The sequence below is a fragment of the Muntiacus reevesi genome, chromosome 2 (genome assembly GCF_963930625.1).
Source record: "Muntiacus reevesi chromosome 2, mMunRee1.1, whole genome shotgun sequence".
Lineage (NCBI taxonomy): Eukaryota > Metazoa > Chordata > Mammalia > Artiodactyla > Cervidae > Muntiacus > Muntiacus reevesi.
Genome location: NC_089250.1, coordinates 66,028,986 through 66,055,799, shown reverse-complemented (window position 1 = coordinate 66,055,799; position 26,814 = coordinate 66,028,986). Strand labels below are relative to the sequence as shown.

At 47.2% G+C, this 26,814-nt stretch overlaps 1 protein-coding gene across 1 annotated transcript in view; it reads right to left on the bottom strand.

The window, feature by feature from the left end:
- Nucleotides 1-5,633: 5,633 nt before the first annotated feature.
- Nucleotides 5,634-26,814, bottom strand: part of DHX35 (DEAH-box helicase 35) — a 67,524-nt gene continuing 46,343 nt past the window's right edge. The window contains exons 14-22 of the mRNA XM_065921997.1: nucleotides 25,411-25,465; nucleotides 22,819-22,914; nucleotides 20,956-21,050; nucleotides 20,223-20,300; nucleotides 19,377-19,506; nucleotides 15,468-15,549; nucleotides 12,726-12,797; nucleotides 11,304-11,415; nucleotides 5,634-6,833 (exon numbers count right to left, since the gene is read on the bottom strand). Of these exons, the coding sequence (XP_065778069.1) occupies nucleotides 6,789-6,833; nucleotides 11,304-11,415; nucleotides 12,726-12,797; nucleotides 15,468-15,549; nucleotides 19,377-19,506; nucleotides 20,223-20,300; nucleotides 20,956-21,050; nucleotides 22,819-22,914; nucleotides 25,411-25,465 (765 nt within the window). The 3' untranslated portion in view covers nucleotides 5,634-6,788. The remainder of the gene's footprint in view (nucleotides 6,834-11,303; nucleotides 11,416-12,725; nucleotides 12,798-15,467; nucleotides 15,550-19,376; nucleotides 19,507-20,222; nucleotides 20,301-20,955; nucleotides 21,051-22,818; nucleotides 22,915-25,410; nucleotides 25,466-26,814) is intronic.

The window sequence follows — 26,814 nt, the reverse complement described above, 5'->3', positions numbered from 1 at the left end:
GGACAACAGTCCCCGTGGACTGAAAGCATCAATTCCATCTTAAGGATGCGGATCATCAGGAAGGACTCATGAGGAAGTAATCTGTCTTGGAAATCCAGCTAAGCTTTGCCCAGATGAATCCCATGAGCTACCCACTGTTCTGGCAGTCTGTCTATTCATTAATTTGGGAAGGGTTTTCCCAGTGAATTCATTTGCCTGGCCTGACAGCGACCAAGGGGGGCTGCATACCTTACTTTCCTTGGTGGTCATCCAAGGCCCACTGCTGTTGCCAGCTTTCCAATGGCCAATGAAAATGGCCAACTCCACGCTGGGGTATGTAGAGTTTTTTTTTAAAGGGCATCACAACAGGGGGGGACTCCCCTGGCACTCCAGCGGTTGAGAATCTGCCTTCCAATGCAGGGTACGCAGGTTTGATCCCTGGTTGTAGTTCAGATGGTAGCCTGAGATACAGGAGACTTGGGTTCAATATCTGGGTCGGAAAGATCCCCTGGAGAAGGGAATGGCAACCCATTTCTGTCTCCAGTATTCTTGCCTGAAGGATTCCATGGACAGAGGAGCGTGGGGGGGGGGGGGGGGAGGGGGCTCCAGTTCATTGGGTTACAAAGAGTCGGACACGACTGAGCGACCAACACTTCCACTTTCACTTGGGGAACTAAGATCGCACATTCTGCAAGGCAACGAAGCCCGCACACTGCAACTAGAGAGAAGCCCGCGGCCGCAGTGAATGATCCCAAAGGCCACAAGGAAGATCCTGTGCTACAACGAAGACCTGATGCTGCTAAATAAATACACACTTTTTTTAAAGGGCATCACAATGAGAAAAATAGGCAAGTGGGAAAGCACTGTGATGGAGAATGTGAGCATTAAGGCAGGTCATGGTGGTCCTCAGAGCATCACGTCCAGGATCAAAGAGGTTCCTCGGGGATCGGACCTGGGAGGCAGCAGCAGCAGGCCCACTGAGGTCAACACTCGTGAGGCCAACCCTGCATGCCTTCTACCCGCCTGGGACCTAGAATAAGAAAGCTACCTGGCCTAAAACCAAGGCCTCTTGCAGATGAACACTGGAGTGCCTCTTCCATCCCCCCTTATTTCATTTTGTTCTTTTTTCTTATCCCCATTCCTCACTCCCATCCTCTCCCCTCCACCCCCTACAGGCAACCCTCCTAACGTACATCTTTTTGTTTATACCAACACTCTGTTGTTTCTTGTGTGAATATATTTGTAACGTCTGTACATGGTACTGTCCCATCTGTTTCTTAACTTTTCTCACTCAGCTGTTTTGAAGGTCTGTGTTACATGTTGTCTGTGGCTTGAAAAGTCTTCGTCTACTCCATGACATCAACTACTGACATTTCCCCTGCATGTTCTCCCAGTGATGAACACTCCTCCACCCTGCCCCCAACCCCTGCCACCTCCACCACAACTACCCTCTCACCACAACTAAAGTGAGTGAGCATCCATACACGTGTCTCTTCAAGGACCCAGGTGAGACTTTTGTTGGGAACATTGATCGAGACGTGGGATGTCTGGATTGGGGAACAGGTGCTTACTTCATTCAGTGAGTTGTGCCAGGAGGCTTTCCACTGGTCCCCATGTCTCTGCCAACACTTGTCATTACCCACCTTTGCTAAGCTGATGGGGGCCAACTGATATTGGATTGGTGCTTTAGTTTTGTATTTCTCTGATGATTCACTCTAACAGCTTTTCACTGATTTGGTGGACTTTCGGGTCTGTTTCTATAAATTGTTCATTCCCTTTTGCCCATTTTTTTCTCTTGGGTTATCTATTTACTATTGCATATTCCTTGTATATTCTTGACAGTGAATCCTTTGTTGGTTTTAACCATTGCAAACATCTTTTCTCCTGCTCTCACACCTACAGTTAGGCCTTTTGCCAACCATGGACACCAATTAAGCAAACTAAGATGTAAGAGAAGAGAGTAACAGAAGTAAAAGGAAATGGAAAGTGAATTAAGATAAGTTTAAAAAGAACAGGTTAAAATGAGACAATGAAAATGATGGAAGAAAATATTTACAGAACAAAAATGAAAACTTAATATGAGTTTTTTTTTAACCTAAAAGTATAAGTTAGAAACAAGTATAAAGAAGACCAAAAAGTAATATGAAGGTAGAAATGCTTTTTAAAACAGTATCAACATGAACCAAATCACATATACGTATATTTTTTGTAAAAGCTTCATGGTAAAAGGGGAAATAATGCAGAAGTGAGGGAGGTAAAGGCCAAAAGGACAAAGTATACACATGTGAAGGCAAAAAACGAAGAGCTCAGAGCAAAGACAGAGCGGTCCTAGGCAAACCTGATGGTGCTTCAAGCCTGAAAACAGAGCAGGTGGAAATGGAGAGAAAAACGCTCCAAGGAAGCACCTGAAGGCAGACTGGGAACCCCTTACCAGCCAGGTCCTGCCCTGGGAGCCTGGGGTCCGGGCGCATTGGGCCAGAGGCAGGGCCCGGGGCTACTCTGGCTCATGGAACAGTTCACCCATCAGTCTAGGGCCAAGGAAAAGACTGGCCAGTGTGCTTGGATTCAGAGCCACCGCCCAGACCTCAGTCAATGGACAGGCCGTGGGCCGCAGCCCATGCTCGGCCTTCACCTGGCCCATGCTCGGCCTTCACCTGGCTACAGAGATTCTGGGCATCCTCCCCCGGGCCCTTCAACACCACACCAACTCCCTTGTGCATCACCCAGCCCCTCTGGCTCAATCTCTGCCTTCAGCAAAGCCCACAATGAGGCTGCAGCCACATAGACCACAGGGCCAGGGAAAATGATGCCCTGGCATCCCTCTGTCAGGCACGGAGACAGCCTGTTCACCAGACAGAGCAGTGACCCTGAGGACCCAGGGACAAACTCCCTCCAGGACACACCGACTAGCTACCCGCCCCACAGTGGCCAGCTGAGCATGAAATGGGTGGATAGGCCATTTCTAGTTCCAATGGCAGAACCAATAGATGAAATGTAGGAAATCCAGGGTTCCACCAGGCACCAAAAATGCATGCAAGTTGTACTTCATACAAACAGGTTGGAAGGCTGAGGAAACATCCAGGTGAGTCACTCACTGGAGGGTGGAAAATTTCTGATGTTATCAAAAGCTGAAGTCAGCAACCTGGGGGCTGAGTCCTGCCACCTTGAATCCTTCCAATTATGTGAAGACAGGCAGATCCCCGCTGCTCCAAAAGTCCGCTTGCAATCCCGTTGCTTGACAAGGCAGCTCCTTCTTCCCAGAGATTCGATGTTTGGCGCTGAGCTGCCAGCTGGCCCACACAGTACTCTCTAGCCCACAGAGTAGTGGTTCCTGGATTTGGGGATTTCATCAACCAGTTCTGTTGTTGTTGTTATTTTGGCTGCACCAAATCTTAGCTGTGGCACGCGGGATCTTTTTAGTTGTGTGACGTGGGATCTAGATTCCTGACCAGCATCAAACCCGGGCCCCCTGCACTGGGAGCATAGAATCTTAGCCACTGGACCACCAGGGAAGCCCCATGAATTTTTAATGGGGAAACTCATACAATTTTTTTTTCTTTTTTCTTTTTCAGCCAAGCCATGAGGCATATGGGATCATAGTTCCCCCACCAGGGACTGAACCCAGGCCCCCTGCATTGGGAGCATGGAGTCTTAACCACTGGAGCACCAGGGCAGTTCCCTGCAAGAGTGTTGATATTTTATTTTTCCAAGGAAAACATTTTTTTCAAGCTACCATCTAATATCACTATTATTTTCTAAAAGAAAGAACATTTTAGCACCAAAAAAAGAAAAAAAAAAAGACAAAAGGATGGGATGATCTTTTATACAGAATAACCATGAAATGCTCACCATTTGGAGAGAGACGTCAGGAAAACTCTTCGTGGGCTAACACTGGTGCCCACCACCGTGACTTGTCAGGAGTTGCATTCTACCACCAGTGCTTTGCAGAACAGGCCAATGGGCTCGGAGTGGATCCTGGTACGGGTTAGAAGACAACCTGTGTCAAAACTGTCAAGTCTGATGCTCCTCCTGACTGCCCAGCTGGTGGCTCACCTCCCTTCCTGGGTTGAGGTCCTTGTGACATCTTATCTCCTTTACCGGTGGTCTCCAAGCCACCACATTATTAGAATCATCCGGGCTGGAGCTCTTCAAGTTGCAGGCTCCCAGGTCCCACCACTGGCGATCTGGTCCTGTAGTTCCAGCACGGGGCCTTGTGGTCATCCAAATTGAGGCTCCTCAGACCTGTGACCCCACCACTCAACCCTATGAAACACTGACCAGAAGCCATCAGCACTGGGGCCTGGAGAGTAGTGCTGAGAACAGGGAAGGATGGCAGGGGAACCCAGACTGGCACCGAGGCCAAGAGCAAGCAGCAACGGTCACAGGCTGCGCTGGTGCTGAAGCTGGTGCCGGAGACAGGAGCTGGGGGACTGGGCGACTCTCCACGTTCACGGCCAAAGTGAAAGGGTGAGGGGGGAAGGACACACAGGGCAGCAGAATGTGAGCACGCTCTAGGGTTCACAAGGGTCCTGTTAAGAGCAAGCTTTTCCTGGATGACTGGCTTCCAACTACTGCCACGGCCTCTGCCATCTCTCACCACCATCATCCTTGTCCCCTGCCTCCCTGCGGGTCCCCTCACCGTCACGTGCTGTTGAGCATCTCCACCCCACTCCTGTGTCACACACACAGCCCGGGTGCTCAGCCAGTGTCTGCAGACTGGATGGAGGGACGGGCTGGAGCGCAGCCTGGCCCAGGGGCCTCCTTGTGATGGCGCCTTCCAGCCCTCGGGGAGACCGGCTTCAGCACAGAACCCGCAGAGCATGAGCGAGCACAGAAGGGCCCATCCCTGGGCCTCAGGACGACACCGCCCCATGCCACTTCCCAGCGTGGACTCCCCTGCGCCGCCCAACACGAGCAGTTGGCTTCAGAAGGAAGACGCTGCAAAGTCGTGGAAATGTCACTAATGGTATCTGAGCGCCTGTTGAGAGGGCTCATTCTTGTGGAACGACTAGGGGACAAAGTCTTGGGAGCTGCCAGGCCATCGGGCCTTGCTGGCCTCTGAGCCCGGCTGAGTCAGCGCTCTCTGACGAGGTCACGTGGTCCTGCAGAGACGTGCAAAGGGGCCCCGGGAACAAGGCTGGCATTTCGCGGTTACAGGCCTTTCATAGTGATGATCCATCTCCACACACGAGGGGCTGCAATGTGACACAGGGCACAATGCTAGGAGGCCTGCCATGCTGGGGCTGCCCAAGAGGTGGAGAGGCGGCGACAGATGGGACCCACAGGCAGAGGTGGCCAGTGACACCTTGCTGGCTCCAGCCTGCACCCCGGACTGTTGTTTGATCTCCTGATCTGATCTGTGGTCTCGCCCCCAGAGGATGTGGATTCTGCCCCTTTGCCTCCTCCCACCCCAACAGAAGCTCAACAGGATCAGCCCTGGTCCTAAATTCAGGCTTTGTGAAAGCATTTCTAGCCTTTCTCCACAAGGATCCCAATCAGGAACTGGTAAGGACTGGCACTTCTTTGGGACTTTATATAAACAACATCCCATGTCTGCTCTAACGATGTCTGGAGGGCATCTGATCACACGATCTTGCTCTACCGGGCTTCCTGTGCCCACATGACCCCAAAGTTGCCGTGTGCCAAGCCTCTGGTTTCTCAGCTGATGTCAAGTGCTCACTTGGAAGAATTCACTGGACTGTCTTAAAATACAGACCAGGAGAAACACGGATGGGAGGGACTACATTTACTTTAAGTATAAAGGTTTACTATTATTAACAAGTTACCACTATTATTTACATGTTTATAAAACAGAAATAAAAATGACATACATGTTTGGTGCCAAAAGTGGCACATCCAAACTAGATCGGTACAAAAATAAACTTTCAAGCTATGTGTTTGCAAACGTCATCGCAGCCAAGCAGCCCGGGGGACGACGACACCAGTGCCTGCTGGAAGGGCCCCCGCCTTCTCCCAAGAACCCAAGCAAACACACAGCAGACAAACGACGAGTATGTTCCTGAGCTACAGAAGCTTAGAGCCTCTATCGGTTGTGAATTTCTGCTACCGAGGATCTGGGATGGGTTTCGAGCTGATGAGCTGTCTCTAGTGGCATTAGGACATGGTACCGTGCGTGGAGGAGAAGCTAAGCTGCTTGTGAAGCCAAGGAGCCTTGTGCACACGGGTCCTCCCTGTTGATCACCAATCCTCGCAAATCTCCTGACCACAGACAAACAGGAACACGGGCAGAGGGAAAACAGAAGCTGCTTGACTTTAGAGTCCCTGTGCCCACCAAACACGCCCCTGGGTGACTGGCAGAAATCCGCGGCGTTTCCAGGGTCTCATCATAGATATGTGCCATGTCCACACTTGGCCAAGGGCCTCACTGGTCAATAGAGGAGGGGTCCCAGCAGGGAGGGCAAGGCCAGCCCAGCAAAGCCCTGCCCACCCCACGTGGTGCTTCTGCCTGCAGCAGCCCACCTTCCTCCCTGCTCCCCATGAAGCCGGGCTGGAGTTCATGCCTGGTGGCAGAGGCAAGCTGGACCAGGGAGGGTGCTGGGTGAGCCAAGAGCATGGGCTTTCCAACTCCTGCGCAGCAGGACGCCCGCCCAGGCAGACTCCTCCAGATCCCGGCGAGGAATGCAGATGCTGAGGGGAGCGGGCAGGAGGGGGCCGTGAACGGGCTGCAGCCCACTGTAGAGCTGCTGACGGGTCCACAGGAGCCGACGCCAGCTTGTCCGCCCTGGGCCGGGGGTGACAGCGTGGAGGAGGGGACACCGAGCAGCCCCTGCAGCGGCTGCCAGCTCTGCTCACTGGTCCTGGACCTTGGCCCTCTTGGCTTTTAGGGACAGGTGCTGCAAGAGAAGAGAAAACAGCAGCGCTGGAGTGGGTCAAAGGAAGCAGACTTGAGCACAATTCCCTGGAAGTGACCAAATCAAGCTTCCACCTGGTTCACACCTTCTCAGTAAACGCCCTGCCCCGCAGGCAACAGTTTGGAGGAAAAAAGCCCAAGGGACAAAGGCACCAGGGCTTCAGTAAGCCACACAGGCCGAGGTTGGGCAGCCCAGGGCTCTGAGGGCAGCTGTCAGCCAGACATGGCTCACCCTCTGCCCCAGCCCTGGAGCCCAAGAGCCGGGCTGCTCAGGGCCTCAGGCCAAAGATCACCTCGAGTTTCCTAGAATTTCTTGAGAACAGTCAAGGGAAGGTACCCTTCCCTTGGGAACAAAAAGGTCAGCCAACCTAGCCAGCCATCCCCAGAGGCTCAAGGTCCTGCTCTCATGACGCCCACCCAAGAGCGGGGAAGACACACAGGAACAGGACACTGCCTGGTGACCAGTCTCTCTTTCAGAAATGTCACTCTCTAGCAGTGTAAATAACCCAGGAAGCCTAACACTATAATCCTGGGCATCGGATAATAGGATTGGGGGATACAAGCATCCTTTACACTCGAAGTAAAGCCAAAAGCACGAGAAATCCTAAAGTATGCATTTGAAGCAGGGAGTGTAAACAGAAGCTTTGAATAAAGGTCCTCTGTTCACAACGGAGGCAGACCTGATGCCCTCCCGATAAGTTCTAACCCAATAGGCAGGCGATATCCCGAGCGTGCTGCCCTCACACAGCAGGCTCCTCACTGGAGGGACGTCAACGCCCCGCCTGCTAGCAGAGCAGGCCTGCCAGCCCCCAGCACGCTCAGGGCCCAAACCCTGTCTCTTGGCACATCCAAGACAGCCTCCAGACAGCCATCTCCAGCACCGAGAGAGAACCTCAGGCCTGAAAGAATGCAGGCGCAGAAGACGCAGCCCCCCACCAAGCACGACAGGATGGGGGGCTGAGGGAGCAGGACGCAGTGCAAATGAGCTGCAGGACGTCACACTGTCTAACCACTTATGGCCGAGAAAAGAAAGAAGAAAGTGTTAGTTGCTCGGTCATGTCCAACTCTCTGCGCCCCATGGACTGTAGCCCGCCAGGCTCCTCTGTCCGTGGAGTTCTCCAGGCAAGGATACTGGAGTGGGATGCCATTCCCATCTCCAGGGGATCTTCCTGACCCAGCGATCGAACCCAGGTCTCCCGCATTGCAGGCGGATTCTTTACCGTCTGAGCCACCAGGGAAGCCCATGGCTGAGAAAGGACCAGTATAGATTCCAGCAAAGGCCCTGGTGAAGAGGGTTCTCCCTCGATCCCAGATAGCTCAGAATCAGGAGAAAAAGCCTGAGGACTTGAAAGGCAAATCTCTGGACAGGTCCCCCGTCCTTCCCTCTCCAGCTGTGGGTCTTGCTGAATGCCTCCTAATTCTCTCCTCCATGCACTTCACCTGATGTGACCCCGCTCACCAATGGAAGACACCCACAGCCTTGGCTTAGGAATGGGGATGAGGTCATCGTGCCTGTGGGGCCATTTTTGGTGCTCATTTCTGAAGAGAATGTTGTGTATAAACAAAGCCGACTCCGGGCCATTTCAGGCCTCTTAACAGGGCAAGAGCAACACTCTGAAGAACACTGGTAATGGAAAGTCACCAACGATGCCAGGAACAGAGCCGGGGACGACCTGTGGGCTGTGCATGGCCGTGGGGCACTTCGCTGCGCTCAGCCAAGGACCCTCCGCCATGCACGGGCAGCTGCTGAAGAGCGGCTGGGCTCTTGGAGAAATCAATCCATTCTGGACAAGTTAACAGAAGAAGTGCCTTTGGACTGCTTAGTTAAGGAGGGACTTCCCTGGTGGCTCAGATGGTAAAGCGTCTGTCTACAGTGCAGGAGACCTGGGTTCGATCCCTGGACCGGGAAGATTCCCTGGAGAAGGAAATAGCACCCCACTCCAGTACTCTTGCCTAGAAAATCCCATGGACGAAGGAGCCTGGTGTCCATGGGGTTGCAAAGAGTCGGACACGACTGAGCGACTTCACCATTCACTAAGTTTCTTGGGATGGGAGAGGGTTAGGGCCCTCGCCTGCACAATGAGGTTGTTGAACTAGGTGATTTCCAAGCCCAGCCTCTCTAAAATTACTCTGATCACAAGCAGTCATCAGAGTGGAACAGATGAGCTGAAAAACAGACATTTGGAGGAAAAAAAAAGACAAATCTGGCATTGTCGTTTTCTTCAAAATCCTGGGGCAGTCTGCTCTAACTTTGTGGGTTTGACCTAGAAAAACTGTCATTTTGAGGTGAGAAGGGAAAATGACTCTACTTCTGGGTTAATTCTGTTCTCCCAGAGTCTAAATGAACCTGAGACAACTTCAGAGTCTCTCTTCTCTAACTGCCTACCTCTCGGTACGCTAACAGGCTTAAAACTGCACCATTCTCCTTAAGCTCAGGTCTGCATTTCTAATTGCTCTTGTGGACTTCTGAAGTCTGCTGCGTTCCACCTGAGAGGTTTGGTGAAAGAAGGTTTTCCTTCATTTCAGGTTTATTCTTATCAGCCCAACGCAGCAGAGAAAACACACTGCATTCTTATCAATCCCTGCAGTTGATCTCATTTTTAGCTGAAATATCTGGATGGGGATACAGGAAGTTGAACTATATAGGTTTGAAATGTTTTTTGTTTGATTGTTTAATATTTAAATATCAAAAAGATTTAAAAGGACAACTTCCCTTGACATTGCTGGAAGGAGAGGGATGAAAAGATCCTTCCCTTTATAGGATCACAACTCAAATGTTTCCAGGAGTCGAGCAAGTGAGATAAACAAGGGAGGCAGGACCTGGAGAAAGAGGTGCCATTCCTCAGCCCCTGCTGCAAACTGAGGCTCAGAAACTCAGCAAATTCAACATGTCTTTCAAGAGAATCTTGAAATCCATATTTAATGTGGACTCTCCCAATTTTAAAAGGCACCAATGAAGCCATATTTTGGTCTGAAAACACTGCAGTTTGGCTACAGCTTTGATGAAGTAACAGGTTTTGGTTTCCCTTTTGTGGTAAACAATGGTTAAGCTGGACAAAATATCTGAAGCAATAATTCTCAGGTCCTGGGTAACAGAGAGCACGGGCTGTAACCCTTGAGAAAAAGGAAACACTCGAGGTGAGTGAACTTTATAGTCATTCCAGGTCTCTGTACGGCTCTCCACACTTTGTCGTGTCCAACTTTTTGAGACCCCACGGACTACAGCCTGCCAGTTTTCTCTGTCCATGGAATTCTCCAGGCAAAACTACTGAAATGGGTTGCCAGTCCCTTCTCCAGGGGATCTTCCCAACCCAGGGATCGAACCCAGGTCTCCCACATTTCAGGCAGATTCTTTTACCATCTGAGCCACCAGGGAAGCCCCTGTCAGAGGGAAGTGAATCCTAAATAGAGAACAGTATAGCTAGGGAGAGGAAACAGATCAGAGTTCAGAGCTGCTGTGCCTGCTGGAATTTATAGAACAGGGCATCAGGAAAGAGGAGCTCCAGAATCAACAGAGACCCTTAAGCCTCTGGCTGAATACTAAGCTGCACAGGTGCGGGCCAAGGTTCCATAAGGCTGGCAAAGAACAGGTACTGGGGAGTTGTGACCTGGTTTGGAGGAGACACTGGAGGTCTGAGCAGCCAGAGTGCAAAGGCCTCACTGAACATCCCAGGCATTCAGCTGAGACATCAAAAAGTCCATGTCTAGGGAGCAAGGCTACTAGACACCTGCCCGAAAAAGACTAAAGTCAGGTCTTGGTAGAATTAAACTGACCGCCAGTATGAACTGTCTACTAGAAAAACTCAATATTCTTTACAGAAAGGACAACAAATTCAACTCTTCACAACAAACCACCCATAATGTCCAGCACACAACAAAGAATTACTAGACAAGAGAAGCAGGAAATGTGACCCATAATGAGGTAGAAAAACAGTCTAAAAACAAAATAGATCAGAGATGACAAAGATGCTGAGTTAATGCACATGTCTGCCTTGGAAGAAAAGCATATACTGTATACACAGCAATGCCCCACCATGTGTTTAAACTGCCATAGGTTTAAGCTTGCACACGCATTTAGTCTTGGCAAAGCAATCCTCATCAGAGTATTTGTGCTGCTTTTTGTGAACATGGTCCAAAGAGTCACAGAATTTCTTTGGAAATGGTTTAGAAGGGTAGAGGGAGAGGGGAAGACCTAAAGATACATTCTCTTTTTCTTATCGTGTAAGCTGGAGAGATTTTATTTTTAAATGCACATGACCATTTTAAGTGTCACATGAGCAAACAGTATGGTGCTTTTACCCAGAAGAATCTGAGACTATGGTAATGGCCTTTCACCTATGTACGACTGGGGGGCGGGCAAGTTTAGGACATTACATTGAAAAATAAATGTATATAAAAATATGAAGAGACAGGTAACACGTGGTTTGGGGGGCCAGGCTCAGTTCATTCCTACCGTTCCTTGTTGATAAAAGTGTGGAGCCAGCTCCAACAGCCAAGCAGACTCAATGGCGGTCACATCTCTCATGTAATACTTGGAGGTTTGGATAACTTCATTGTAGATAACCCTGAAACAAGAAGAAATCATGAGCTAATTTCCTATATATTGTAATTAGAATCATAACCACAACAATTACAGATGGGAAGTTTTTCCCCCTTTACTTTTAACGTGCATCCACCTGTTCTGTGTGCCAGGAACTACACTAGACAAATGCATTCATGTTGCTCACTTAAGCCTCATGACCTGAGTGGTTGGTATACCAGTGTGTCCATTTCACAGAGAAGACTCTAAGTCCCACGTGATTTCTAGGACATCTCAGTTGAACCTTCTGGTTCCCTATGCTTTCGTTTACAGAACTCTGAACTCTGAACAGAGTCTAATGACTTCATTAGAAAATGCAGAAAGAGAAGCTAAGGCCCACTGATTCTGAAAGGAGCTGGGAATTAACTGTTAAGGGAACTTTCTAGAGAGATGAAAGCATTCTATATCTTACTAGGAATATGGGTTACATCCACAGAGTTATAATGACTGCTAAAAGTTTTCTTCATGGGCTAATGAGAAGATTGATTGTGGTGATGGATGTATAACCTTGTGAATGTATTTAAAGCCAAAGGATTATACATGTTAAGTGGATAAATTGTATGTATGTGAATTACATAATATCTCCATAAAGCTGTCAAAACACACACACACACACACACACACATACACAAAGAGGGGGGGAGTTTGCCTGAGGCTGAGGTAACAGACACCAAAAAGCCGAGCCAAGAAGGTAATTTAAATCCCCAGATTTTAAGAGTGCATATATTAATATAAATATCAGTTTCCAGGGACTTTCCTGACAGTCCAGTGGTCCAAGGCTCTACACTTTCATTGCAGGGGCAGGGGTTCATTTCCTGGTTGGGGAACTAAGATCACGCATGCCACACCCTGCAGCCATATCAGTTTCTGGAGCAAGGATTAATATCTCCTCCCTGAAGCCAGTCCTTACACCCTGGCCCATGGAACTGTGAACCTCAGCCACCTATCAAATACATCCCTCTACAGAAGCCTTTCTCCCCAGGTACTGAGTCCATCTGCTCTCGGTTGGGCTGTGGAATGGGACCTGGATTCCTCTCTCTGCACAGCTGTACCAAGAGTGAGGACAGAGCTCCTAGTCTGTGGGTGAACACGAATGTTTGCTGAGGGGATCAGCAAGCAGAGGAATAAGACCATTGGCTTAAAGGGATCCTTGACAGAGCAGAAATTCTCTGAAGACCAGAGTCAGCAAACACATACTGGGCACCTGGACTCTAGGCTTTGGGGACCGAGAGATGAACCAGAACGAGGCCTTCCCTTCAGTGCGCTGACAGAGCAGACGGGCAGGAGGGGGCTTACCAGCGGGGCGGCTTCTCCGCATAGAGGACCGATGCTGGGTGGATGTGCAATTCATGATCATCACGGATGGTCCTTGGGAAGCAGAGCAATTTTACCTCAAGTACATTTTAAACACTTTCAGCAAGACCTTCCCACAGATGTGTTTAAACACTTGAAAAATGCAGGTTGCACTTCACACAAACAAAACTATCTGCTCCATCTTCTCTTGAGCCCTTTATGATCCCTCCCCCACTGTCACCCCAGAAATCAAGAATAAATCATGCTAAAAAAGGGAGAAGGACATTTGAAAAAAAAAAAAAAAAACACCTGAGAAATATAGTTTTCTGCTTATGTTTATGTTTATCTTCCACAGGTTCTCTTTCAAAAATTTCCTTGAGGACAGAAATATATACAATTACTTCTATAAACTTTTCTATTAACAAGGTTAAACAGTAAAGACTATGGAAGAGACAATTATAAACAGGGGAAAAAGAAAGCTCAATATTGGACTATCCACTTCTCAGAGATAATATTTCAGATGCCAACTCAGATTTAATTCAATTTAATTCAAAAAAATATTTACAGCGCACACAACTGTTGGTGAGATCAGCTCATGAGAGAAGAGTAACAGATCAGGATACTGCAGCTCAAACCATAATTACAGAGCACTTCTGCAGATGCCAGGGATGTGTGTCAGGAAAGTGCTTCAAGGCCATGACCCTGAGCATATCCAGTGCTGGAATAAAGCCACTGCCCAGGGTGCTGACTGTCTTATCAGGTGACCAACACTGAACTTTGCCCCAAAGGGACTGACCACCATGAAGCCTGTTGTGTAGCCTGTATTTCTATTGAGGACACTGGTGAAAGACTTTTGTCAATGCTAGTGGGAATTGCTAATTAATAATCTTGAGGAGAGCGGGGCAATCAGAATGACAACGAAATGACAGCTCTCACTGGAGAAGATCACAGCCTGTCCAGGGCCGTGAACGGAACAGCTCAGTGCTGGGAGCTGGGAGGGGAGTACATATGATGGGGCAACAGAACCGTGACACTGATAAGCTGGAATACACGGCCTGGGGTAACAAATAGAACATACTAGAAACAAATGTAAAGTGCTATACTGAGGCTCAGTCAGCAACCAAATGCTAGATGGAGGAGACCTGACTGCCAAAAACAACAAAGCAGCTCGATGCAATTCTGGGCTCATTAACAAAGCCCAGTGGGAGGAGTTTGGGGGAGAATGGGAACCTGTGTATGTGGGCCTGAGTCCCCTAAGGTGTTCACCTGAAACTAACAAAACACTGTTAATTGGTAATACCCCAACAGAAAATAAAAACCTAAAAAAAAAGAAAAAGAAACAGGGTCCAGTATCTAGAATGGGACACCACGGTGACTTCAGGATCACAGGACTATAATATGTTCTGAGGCGAAAAAGCTAACAATAGTCTAGGGAGGAAACCCAAAGACAAGTTAGCGAGAGAGCCTTTTGAGCACCCCCCTATTAAAGAAGGGACTTCCCTTGTGGCTCAGCTGGTAAAGAATCTGCCTGCAATGTGGGAGATGTGGGTTCGATCCCTGGGTTGGGAAGATCCTCTGGAGAAGAGAAAGGCTACCCACTCTAGTACTCTGGCCTGGAGAATTTCATGGACTGTACAGTCCATGGGGTTGCAAACAGCTGGACACGACTGAGCCACTTTCACTTTCACTTTATTAAAGAAGAGCACCTTCTGATCACTGCTCTAAAAAACTGGCTAAAGTGAAGTTACAAGACTAAAACCAGCTCAGAAACAGAAAGACAGACTAAAGTAACAATTCAACAAACTGGAATGATTCGGTTTGGAAAAAAGAGGGCTAAACTCGGTGTTAGCTTTCACCAAATTTGAATATACTGGAGGTTATCGGAGGTCATCAGTGATCAGTGACTTTTCTATACCTGAAAAATGGAACAGGAAGAGACAAGCTGTAGTCGTCAGCAGAGGGAGGGGCCAGCCAGCACATGAAGAAATACTCACCAGCATTCCAGTTTGGCTACAATGTACCTGGGGAGCTTCAGTTGTGCAGACCTCTAAAAACATCAGGAAGCACCCAACAGCAAAACTCACTTCTCTAGGAGAGAGCACCTGTAATGGTTCCCTCAAGTCCTATTACTCTCTGATTACAACAGATATGTTACCAGCCTGCAGACTTGTAACAGGCTTCCCTGACAGCTCAGTTGGTAAGAATCCACCCGCAATGCAGGAGACACCGGTTCGATTCCTGGGGTGGGAAGATCCCCTGGAGAAGGGATAGGCTGCCCACTCCAGTATTCTTGGGCTTCACTGGTGGCTCAGCTGGTAAAGAATCCACGCACAATTCGGGAGACCTAGGTTCAATCCCTGGGTTGCCAAGATCCCCTGGAGAAGGGAAAGACTACCCACTCCAGTACTCTGGCCTGGAGAATTTCACGGACTGTATAGTCCATGGGGTCACAAAGAGTCAGACACAACTGAGCGACTTTCACTTTCAGACTTGTAACTATCATCCTCCTACAACATGTGGATGGGCTGAATATTCGAGAATCATTTCCACAAAGTTAAGACATTATGCTTAAAGCTGTATAGCTAACCTCAAGGCATCTTTAGAAGGAGGCAAGATACAAATAAAGAAAAATGATTTAATTTCTCTGCTTTCTCTGCATGTCGGCTTGCTGTTGGGTTTGGTTCATTTTTAAGATTTAAATGACTTAAGTGACTTCACAAATGACTTCACAAAGTATCATGTTACCTATAAGCTCCAGTAGAATGAAACCTCGCAGCATTTGCAAAGAATCCGGAAACAATGCACCTCAGAACTGGATCTGGATCACCTACACAAACAGAGGGATGGATGAGATGAGACCTCACCTGCCCTATGCTCTGTGCTATGAGGCCCACCCCAGGCTGCCTTGAGCCACCTTGAAACCATCTTCTGAATGGGTTCAGCCCCACGATTCCCAGTGCCAGATGCCCGCCCTGGCACCACAGAGGTCCCCACCCTCCACAATGGCTGCTAACGGAAACATGTCAGACTGTTCTCTTAACCTGGGACCCCGCCTCCCAAATGCCCAGCCATAAAGGACCAGACCAAAGTTGGGCACCAGAACCTACAGAGCATTCCACATGCTGGCCAGTGACCTTGGAACTCCTCTTTAGGAGAGCATTTTGCAGTAATGATGTTCCTTCCCTAAGATAAAACCTGGGACATTAACACTAAAAGATTATTTCTATGCTTATAGTTAGTTCATAATTCTTCAAAATTTTCAAACATCTCAGTTTAACTGGCATCTGTGCTGCTGTAGTAAACATCTTCCAAGGATAAGGCTCACTCAATTAGATGATTTCTACATGATATATCCAAATTATTCTGCAAAAACGATAATGCCATCCATATGGCTTATGACATACAATATTTCATCAATTCTAAGATTTACTCTTTTTTTACACTTTAACTCATTGAAATCAGGACAGCATTTTATAATTATAATTGACAACATTTTGTCTTTCTTAATGACACATAAAATAATGGTATGTCTTAATGGTGTCTTAGATCCAACAAAACATAGTATATTGGTAAAAAAGTTACCAAAAAGTGGTATAATTTACAAAGCCATCAACAGTGTATGAGAAGGTCAATTTTACTGCATTCTTACCAGCAACGTTCTGGCACAAAGGTACCCCTTCTTTAACCGTACACTTATTTATTACTATTACTGTATTTCTTCTTTTGTGAATTTCCCATTCCATTCCTTTGCCCATTTATCAACTTGGAAATTAGGTGGTTTTTTTTCTTAATATGTTAAATAAATTCATTCCATAATAAAGCTTTTAATTTTTTATCCCTTATACCTGCTGAAAATATTTTTTCACTGTTTTCTTTAACATCTAGTTTTTGCTTAATTGGAGGATAATTACTTTACAATGCTGTGTTGGTTTCTGCTGTCAATGTCAATCAGCCACAAGTATACATACATTCCCTCCCTTTTGAAGAGAAATTTTTAATTTGCATCCAATGTATTGCGTTTCCATAATTTTCTCTATTGTTCCTCAGCACAGAACTGAAAAAAATCTCAAATCTACATTTCCAAACACAATCTGATCCTAGCCTCAGGTCCTTCTCTCCACTTGCCCAAAAGAAGTATCTATGTAGAATGTGCATTGTTATCAAAATGAGATCATTTCCAAGAGGTAAAAACTGCCCTCCTCAAGGGGTAGGATAGTGGGAAATTTTAAGTATTACAAGGATTATGGCCCTCCAGAGCTCAACCCTACCTTACAAAATCTTATTCCTTAGTACGGAATTTCTTGTGGTAAAAAGAATTTAAATTCAATGTAACTTTTCTCCTGGGCGAGAAGTTTGATAGGGACAGAGTGAAAGGACAAAGCAGGTGATAAACAGTTAATCCCACTAGGGAATTGTAAGTAGTGAAAAAGCATAGGAGATTTAAGTTAATGATCACTCAAGAAAGCAGGTTTGATTAACCACAAAATCCAGCAGGCTTGCTTAGAAACAAAACCATGCAACAGAAGCAGGAGGCATGCTCAAAAGAGCTAAAACAATGGAGGCATGAGACCCCACATCCTCAGTGAGCTCAGTAAGCTAATGATTCCTAGGACACACTTCTCTGCCCACACTAAAAACAAAACCACAAGGAAAGGTGGCGTTACACGGAAACCTGCAGATTTAACACATTTTAGTCTACGTTGCCACCTTTTTGCTCATTTTCACTGCACAGTGACAGTCCCAGTTTGACCATGTAGGGACAAGAAAGCTCCCTGGCTTGATGTGGAGGAGAAGCTGAAGACGGAAGCTTGATGTCCACTCAAGAATGAGGAAGAAGGTGGTCATCTTCCCCTCCCCTGGTTTCCCTTCAATTATAAAGCTGCAGCCCACTAAGTTCTCTGTGTGGCAGCTTCTTGCCCGCCCGCTTGTAAGCCTCACAAGCATCCTATTTCTAATCAATCACTTCTTATCACTTTGTGTCTTCCTAAATTCTTTCTGCACTGAGGGCTAAAGAATTGGAGCTCTTCCTTTGGTGCCTCCAAGACACATTTCTGCTGTTTAAAGTTGACAATGAAAAACAGGTTAAGAAACAAAGATGCAGATGGATGGCTGCTCTCTATCTCCTGGGAGACAGGCGCTTGATCATCTTCTCCCCAGTTAGCTGCCTCTGTGAGCTTCCTGTTTGTACTGATGATACTTTACCCAGTCACCTGGGCTCAAAGCTTCCCTCTCTTAGGAGCATGGTCATCCATCAACACCCTCTGAACATCTGATATGCTCCTCTCTGCCAGCACTTGTCTGCACAGTCCTCCTTGCCTAGTGAGCCCTTTGCCACTGGTTTCTAATCCAACCAGTCTGCTCAACTGGACTTCCACCACCACTTGAGGCCCACTGTGAGCCCTCTCAGTCCCCCCAACCCCAGGATTCCATCTTCCCTGCATTCCTACTACAAACCCCATCACTGTACACCATGAGCACTCAAACATCTATTCCTGTAGTTTCTAAGACAACTGATGATCTCATTTGCAGTACTTTGTGTCTCTGTAGGAATCTCTCTTGTCACTGCACTGTTTCAACAGTAAGAACCACGTCTTTGTCATCATGTAGTTAGTTTCCCTTAGTACAAAGGCAACATAAAGCTCTGGAATGAAACTGCCTGAGCTCTGAGGCCACTGCACACTCACTGTGCGACCTCCGTGTGGCCCGTCACTCACTGCCTCTCAGCCCACTCTTCTCATCTGTAGAATGGGGATCACAGCAGTGTGTGTTTCACTGGAGCTCCGTGAGTACTAAATGAACTCACACATGAAGATACAGCCCGGCTGAGCCTGTAACGGGTGTTGCAGCTAGGTTAGCAAGAGCTAGTGGTGCCCAGAGTGTTGCCAAGGGCCTGGCACACAGGAGGTGTTCAAAAGACAACTGCTGACTGGCCGAGCAGACACACCACCCCCTTGAAAGCACTGGTCTGTGCCACACAGGCTCATCTTTGCTAGTTACCAGCTGTGTTGTCCCGAACTTAAATGAACTTCTCCCTGGGACCTTACAACTCCTCTGTAAAATAAGGATAACATCACCAACGCCTTAGAGTAATAGAGTAAGTGAGAGAATATTAAGTAAAACCCCCGTGGTGTAAACTAGTGTGTCCTCAACTAACAGGAGTCACTGTCACTGCCAGAGGCCAGAAACTGTGTCTTACACAGCACTTCCGTATTACCCAGCAACTGTCTAGGCTAAACACAAAGCGCATGCTTTAGTAACACCTGTAGTTGAAAATTAAAGGCAGTTTATACAGAATGGCCATAAATGTCTTCCACGGAAAAGTCATTTTTCTTGCAAAACCTACATGGGAAAATTAACCACATGGCATACAATGAGGTGAAGAATGTTAATGATTCTTAAGTGTTGTCAGGGCTTGTTAAAAATTTTTTTAAAATAACAATAGCCCTTAGAAATAAAAAATGGACCTCCTTGGGGTGGGGGGAAATATGCTCCCTTCACATGCAGCTTTTCACCAACACAGTCAATTCAAAATGCGACCCAGTGTGGGTCCACAGTACACTGTGTTGCCTCACACCACCCAGCCTGAGAACGCCAAGAATGCAACTCCACAGGGCAGAGAGAGGAGCATCATGAGCGGTGGCGGTTTATTCTTACCTTCACTTGATTTCTTGGGCACTTGAAACTTGACGAGAAGCTTTTTCAATTGCTCCCTCACTGTCGCAGCTCTGACAAGGCCCTTGTAGTTCAGGAAATGCTCCTGACACCACTGGGAGTTCTTGTTGTGCTGCAGGACAAGGCACGCGGAGGGAGGGTGAGACAGCACAGGACACTCTGGACCGAGGCTACGCGGTGGACGTCACTCAGCCCTTTGCCCCCTTCAGCTTACTTCATGGGACAAGATCTTCAAGTCATTATGGGCCCTCTGGGGCCCCATCTCTCTAAACAGACGCTGACCACCCTGCTCACCATCTGACTGCTGTCCGATCTCACTCTCCTGTGCTAAAGCACAAGTGAGAACTTAAAGATAAGCAGCACTGTTTTCAGTCTTAAGTATCTCCTTGAGCGTGGCGAACTATCAGACAACCCCTTCCCTGCGGCTCTTTGTAAATCAACTTTCCCTCTCAGGCAGGCTTGAGGTTATCACTTTACTTGACAACAGGGAAGTATGAGAAGGTCTGGTGCTGATGCTTAAGCCCAATACTTTGGCCACCTGATACAACGAGCTGATTCACAGGAAAAGACTCTAACGCTGGGAAAGACCAAGGGCCAAAGGAGAAGCGGGTGGCAGAAGATGAGATGGTCACATAGCATCACCAACTCAATGGACATGAATCTGAGCAACTGCGCCGCAGGAGATAGTGAAGGACAGGGAAGCCTGGCATGCTGCAGTCCACGGGGTCTCAAAAAGCTGGACATGGCTGAGCGACTGAGTAACAACAACAGACAGCCTCCAATGGACGGGAGCATGGAGGGGGCCTTTGGAGTGGCAACTGTGCTTACTTTGATAAATGCTTCATACACATTGAGCATGGTAAGATGGTCACCCTCCTCCACAGCAAATTTTCGGTGCACTCGCATCTGGAAAGAATAAGGCAATGTTTAGAAGCTGACTCCTGTGAGCCTCTTGTCCTGGAGGTAACACGATGAATAGCTCAGTATAATTAATTTACAATGCTGGCTTAATTTCAAATGTACATTAATATCGTAACTTTTCCTTCACAGTCTTTCCAGCATTCACCCATCTACTCATCAGAAATGCCTGGGCTGGGAGGGCCCTGTCAGCAGCTTGGTTGTGCCAGGCCTGCAGTGCCCAGGCACGAATTCCTGGCAGCACTAATAAGCCCACCAAGGTTGTCCCCAGAGCAGCCTTGAAAACAACCTCCTTACTTTTGAAAAGTCAGAAGGACAATGGTTAAGATTTGGACCATGAAAGGCAACTCCACCAATTCTGGCTGAGCAACCCTAAGTTACTGAGCTTTTCTGTGCCTCGATCTGTAAAAATGGTGACAGTGATACCTCCCTCCCAAGTTCACACTGAAGATAAAATGACATGATGTATATAAAATGCCTGGCACAATGTCAGGCACACAGTCAAATAAACACTCCAAACTGAAGCTGCTCTGTCACCAGCAGTCCCAGGTCTGTCACCAACTGCCCAGGGGCAGTTTTAACAAAGGAAAGCCCAAATTGAGCAAGACTCATATGAACAGCTTGGGGAAAAAGTCAGACTTACAGCCTGAGACTTCTGATTTGAGGGGACCACAAAGACATTCTGGATCTGCATCATGGCGGCAATGCTTAGAATTTCCTGAGAACAGCCAAAATTGCCTATAAAACAAAACACACGTTTGATTTCAAATGTATCGTGTGTCACGAGAAGAAAAAGATGTTCTCTGATGTTTGCCTTGCAGCACACTATAAACTAAGATCATCTGGTTCCTACACAGCTTCATTTTAAAATCTTATGTAAACACTTCACCCTGCCAATGGGATGCTCTGTATACGTGGTCCAGATGAATGGAGGCCTGGAAGAACTCCACTCTGCCATGGTCATGCCGAGGGGCTCCGCCATGTGACTCCACTAGGGCAGGTCAGCGTCACGCCTGCCCCTCCTCTCTGGGTGGACACCTGGAATCCTGGCAGGAAACCCGAGAGGGGGAGGGGGCAGGGAATACATGGGCTGTATCCCCTGTGCTGTCCCTCCGCTCTGGGATCTTTCTGTGAGGAGGCCTCCCTCTCAACAGGGCTCACTTCACTCAGCAAGGCAGAGGTATACCGAGACCAGGGAAGCACGTGGTGGGCCGCAGTTGCTGGCACCTGGGCAGAATCTGTAGCAACCAGCCCTCCAGGGCATCAAATGGAGTGAACCGCCCTACATGCTCCCCCACAGCTTCAGGCCTCATATATGATCTATCCTGCTTCTCAATGCAAGCCTGGTAGCTCCAAGACACAATGACAGCTAACTTTCACCACGCTTAATCTGAAACACAGCTTTGCTGACTACCAGTGAACATAAAGTTAGACTCAAGCAAGACAGAGCTAGTACTTCCCTTCTCTGGGCTGTTGGGGGTGGTGAGCACAGTCTCGATAGTCTCCAGAGGATTTTGACTTCTAAGTATGAGAGGATCTTGAGGCTCTACACTTTGATCCCTTAACTCATATTCTCATAAAAATCTGAGAGCGTCAGAAAAGTTGGGACTCTTGCCCACTGGTAGTGCAAATACAAAATGGTGTGGCTGCAAACACAAAGTGGAAGATGCTACAGTGATTCCTCAAAAAACTAAACGCAGAATCACTGATCCAGCAATTCCACCCTAATATTAGACCTCAAAGAAGGGAAAGCAGGGATGCAAACACATACTTGTACACCTGTGTTCACAGCAGCATTATTCACAATAGCCTAAGAGCGGCAGCTCCCTAGGAATCCACCAGCAGGTGAATGGTCTATCCGTACAATGGAATATTACTCAGCCTTAAAAAAAATTCTGACACATGACACAACAGGAAGCCTGAAGACATTGCACCAACTGAAAAAAGCCAGTCACAAAAGGACAAATATTGTCTGACTCCACTTATATGAGGTTCCTAGAACAGTCAAGTTCACAGAGACAGGAAGTGGAAGAGTGGTTGTCTGGCGTTGGGGGAGGGGAGAATGGGGAGTTAAGCGTTTAACGGGTAGAGTTCCGGTTTGACAAAAATGAAAACATTCTGGAGATGGATGGTGGTGGCGGATGGACAACAATGTGAAAGTACTTAATGCTGCAGAACTGTCCATGTTAACATTTTTAATTGTATTTAAAAATGAGTAAAATGGTAAGTTTTATGTTGTGTATTTTCACCACAAATTTGTACTAAAACTCAGGTGTCAGACCCACAGGAAACAAACAAGTGTTTCCTGAATTAATGATGACTGACCTTGAATCACAAGCTAACAACATGCCCCAAAGCAGGCAGCTTTAGATGAAAACTCCTTCAGTGCTTAAAAAAAAAAATTCTGACACATGCTCATTGTGCCCTCTCCCCCAAGGCACGCAGAATTTGAGAAACAACGTTCTGGACAAAATAAAATCAATGAGAACCACTGGTCTCCACCTACCTGATTCAAGCAGCATTTTTGCAAACATGGGATTTAAAGGAAACTCTGCTATTCTCATGCCAAGAGGTTCAGTTAGGCGACAGTCTTTGTCCAGACCTGCCATAAGAACAACAAAAGGCAGAAGGCATGAACCACTGTGTTGGAAGATGTACAGTTGTTGGGAGAATAAAAGATGATACATGCTAGTAAAGGTGTATCCAGGAGATGAATCATACACTACTAGCCTCAATCTGACTGCTGTTATAGTAGAAAAAGAAAAGATTTCCTCAGAGCTCTTGAATATTCAGTTTTGAAAAATTAATTCTTCTAATGGTCTCCATGGGCTTCCCTAGTGGCTCAGTGATAAAGAATTCACCCGCCAATACAGGAGATGCGGGTTCAATCCCTGGGTCGGGAAGATCCCTTGGAGGAAGAAATGGCAACCCACTCCAGTATTCTCGCCTGGGAAATTCCATGGACAGAGGAGCTGGTGGGCTACAGTCAATGGGGTCACAAAGAGCTGGGACACATCTTAGGGACTAAACGACAATGGCCTCTATGCAAAGACCTTAGTATAAGGAGATGGCCCCAGAGCCCCCTCCTGGTCCCACCCTCTCCTGGCTCTACTTCTCCCCAGAAACTGCCTTCTCCAAGGGCCCAACCCACAACCAGATAGTGCCAAACACAGAGGGTACCTTCCTTAGGGCCCCCAGCAGTCTATGAGCCTGCTAACTACAGCTCCTTGGAAATACTCTTCCCCAGCTTCCATGACCCACACTGTCTGGCTTCTCTGCCACTTCTCCTGCTGTCCTCTCTGCATCACCTCTGGACTACTGCACTCACTTCCCATGCTAGCAAGGTAATGCTCAAAATCCTTCAAGCTAGGTTCCAGCAGTGTATGAATCACAAACTTTCAGATGTGCAAGCTGGGTTTAGAAAAGGCAGAGGAAGCGGAGATCAAATTGCTAACTTTCACTGGGTTACAGAGAAAGCAAGGGAATTCCAGAAATAACATTCATTTCTGCTTCACTGACCATGCAAACGCCTGTGACTGTGTGGATCACAACAACCTATGGAAAATTCCATTTTTTCCCCCATCACTTATGGCAAATAGATGGGGAAAAAATGGAAACAGTAACAGATTTATTTTCCTGGGCTCCAAAATCACTGTGGACCCTGATTGCAACCATGAAATTAAAAGACACTTGCCCCCTGGAAGAAAAGCTATGACAAATCTAGACGGCATATTAAGAGTAGACATCACTTTGATGACAAAGGTCTGTATAGTCAAGGCTGTGGTTTTTCCAGTAGTCCTGTATGGATGTGAGAGTTGGACCATAAAGAAGGCTGAGGACCAAAGAATTGATGCTTTCGAACTGTGGTGCTGGTGAAGACTCTTCAGAGTCCCTTGGACAGTAAGGAGATCAAACCAGACAATCCTAAAGGAAATCAAACCTGAATATTCATCAGAAGGACTGATGCTGAAACTGAAGCTCCAAAATTTTGACCACCTAATACAAAGAGTCAACTCTTGGGAAAGACCCTGATGCTGGGAAAGACTGAGGGCAGGAAGAGACGGGGCTAACACAGGATGAGATGGTTAGATAGCATCACTGACTCAATGGACATTAATTTGAGCAAACTCCAGGAGACAGTGAAGGACAGAGGAGTTTGGTGTGCCATAGTCCATGGGGCCGCAAAGAGTCTGACCTGACTTAGTGACTGAACAACAACATTTGGGGCTAACTTGAATTGCACATTTTAAATGGGTGAATTACACAGTGTATGAATTATACCTCAATAAAGATCTTAAGAACTAAAAAAAAAAATCACAAAGAACAAAACCTCCACTGAAATTTAATACCAAACTGGATATTATTTTCATTGGAGGCAACCTTCACAGAAAAGACACTTCCAAAATAGGTGAATTTAGCCCACAATTTTTTCTATTTTAAGATAAATACCACATTTTCAAACAACAAGAGAATAGAAGTTCCTCCATAACATGGTGTCTCCTTGTCCAAACAATATCACAGGCCGGTATTCTACCCAATCCTCCACAGGAACTCCAGGAGTGGAAGGAAGGGGGTTTAGGGAGAGAACACTGAGCCAGTTTCAGAATGATGTCAGGGACACAGAATAAGGCCCAGAGGGGTGACAGCTGAAATACTCGTAAAAGAATCTCCCAGATGTCTCTTAGGAAGTATAGCTATAGCAAAGGTTATTAAAAGCTTTTGATGTATTGACATGCTTCATAAATTTATTGTCACGATTGGACTTCGTGATACAATCATAAGGTGAAAGTAAAGTGTCAGTTGCTCAGCCAACTCTTTGCAACCCCATGGACTGTAGCCTGCCAGCCTCCTCTGTCCATGGGATTCTCCAGGCAAGAACACTGGAGTGAGTTGCCATGCCCTCCTCCAGGCGATCTTCCCAATCCAGGGATTAATCATGGTCCCACCTTATTTCGATAAGCTTGCCTGTCACTGAGAGGATCATATATATGGGAAGAACCAAGTCCATCCTTGAAGATACCAAGAGCCCTAGAGTGAATACAACCTAACATCACATATTAATAATGTGTAAGAAACACAGAGTAAGAGACAGACGTACCTCCCAGAGCATAGAGTAACTCCAATGCTTGAACCATCGACTGCGCTGGAGGTGGCTGTAGGAAACATAACCACCCCCCAAGTTAATTTCATCAGGTAATTGCCATAACAAGGCAAATATTTCCTGCTCAAACCCACTCTTCGCTTTGACACGCCCCAGACTTCCCGACCTCCAGCTTACTCTCAAGATGTGCTTCCTCTCCCTCTCAGCACCCCTCCTACTCCGTGGTCTTCAATCGCAGCTTGATTAAACATTTCCTTTGAAGCTTTCCCTCACGCTCCGCTCCCATCAGAAGAGACGGGTCCTTACCTTGAACTACTTCCTTGCTTTCCCTAAACTCTCATCGAACATTTCTAATTTTTACCTCATGTCTCAGCCTTCTAAGAAGCCCCATGATACTGCAGTATTGATGGATGATTCGTCTTTGTATCACCCAGAGCTCCGCCCCAGGCCCTCCCTACAGGGAGTAACTGACATCAGTTGAATTTGAAGTTCTGGAAATAAACAGAGAATGCTAGACAATCCGATACTGTGAGTTTCAGTCTGAGCCTCTGGATCCTCACTGCCTTCTTTCCTTAGTGAACCTTTACTGAGCCTTTACTGTGCGCCAAGCACCTCTACCATCTTCTAAACTATTTCATCTATAAGCCACATAATAAAATTATAGTCCTTTTGCAAATTGCATAATTTTTTTTCTAAATGCGTTCACAACAAATGCATTTTAAATATATACTGTTTCAGTTCAGTTTTACAGGTGAGGAAAGTGAATAACAAAATGCAAAAGACATTTGAACAAGATCCTGGAGGCCACTGGTGGCAAAGCCAGAGACAGAACTCGGGTCTCGTTTGTTCCACTCTGCCACACCAACTTGGAGAAGGAAATGGCAACCCACCCCAGTACTCTTGCCTGGAAAATTTCATGAACGGAGGAGCCTGGTAAGCTAGAGTCCATGGAAGCGCAGAGTCACACACTACTGAGCACCTCCACCTCACACCCACTGGACTGCCGAGGAACAAAGGTGCACTTTTCGAAGCTGTGCTGACTGCAGGCACGCACTGATAGGGCAGGAACTAGACCTGACTCACGGCTCGCCAGGGATTCAACAAACTGCTGCGGACTAAATCATGTAACTGATTCACTAGTCTCTCCTCAGCGCCCACGCCATCCTACTTTATGAACAGCAAACACACACACAGCACCTAAAAGGGGGCTTGACCACTTTCTTTAGCCAAGATTACGTGAGTAATGGACAGACCAAGCGCTCAACGAGGTTCTGAATCATTACGGAACAAAACAGGCAGGCCCTCTTGGACTCCTTTTAATCCTTGGCCCTGTTTGCAGTCAATCACCAGGCCTGATGAATTCTGCTCTTGGGATTCATCATCAGTCAGAAGGCCCACACC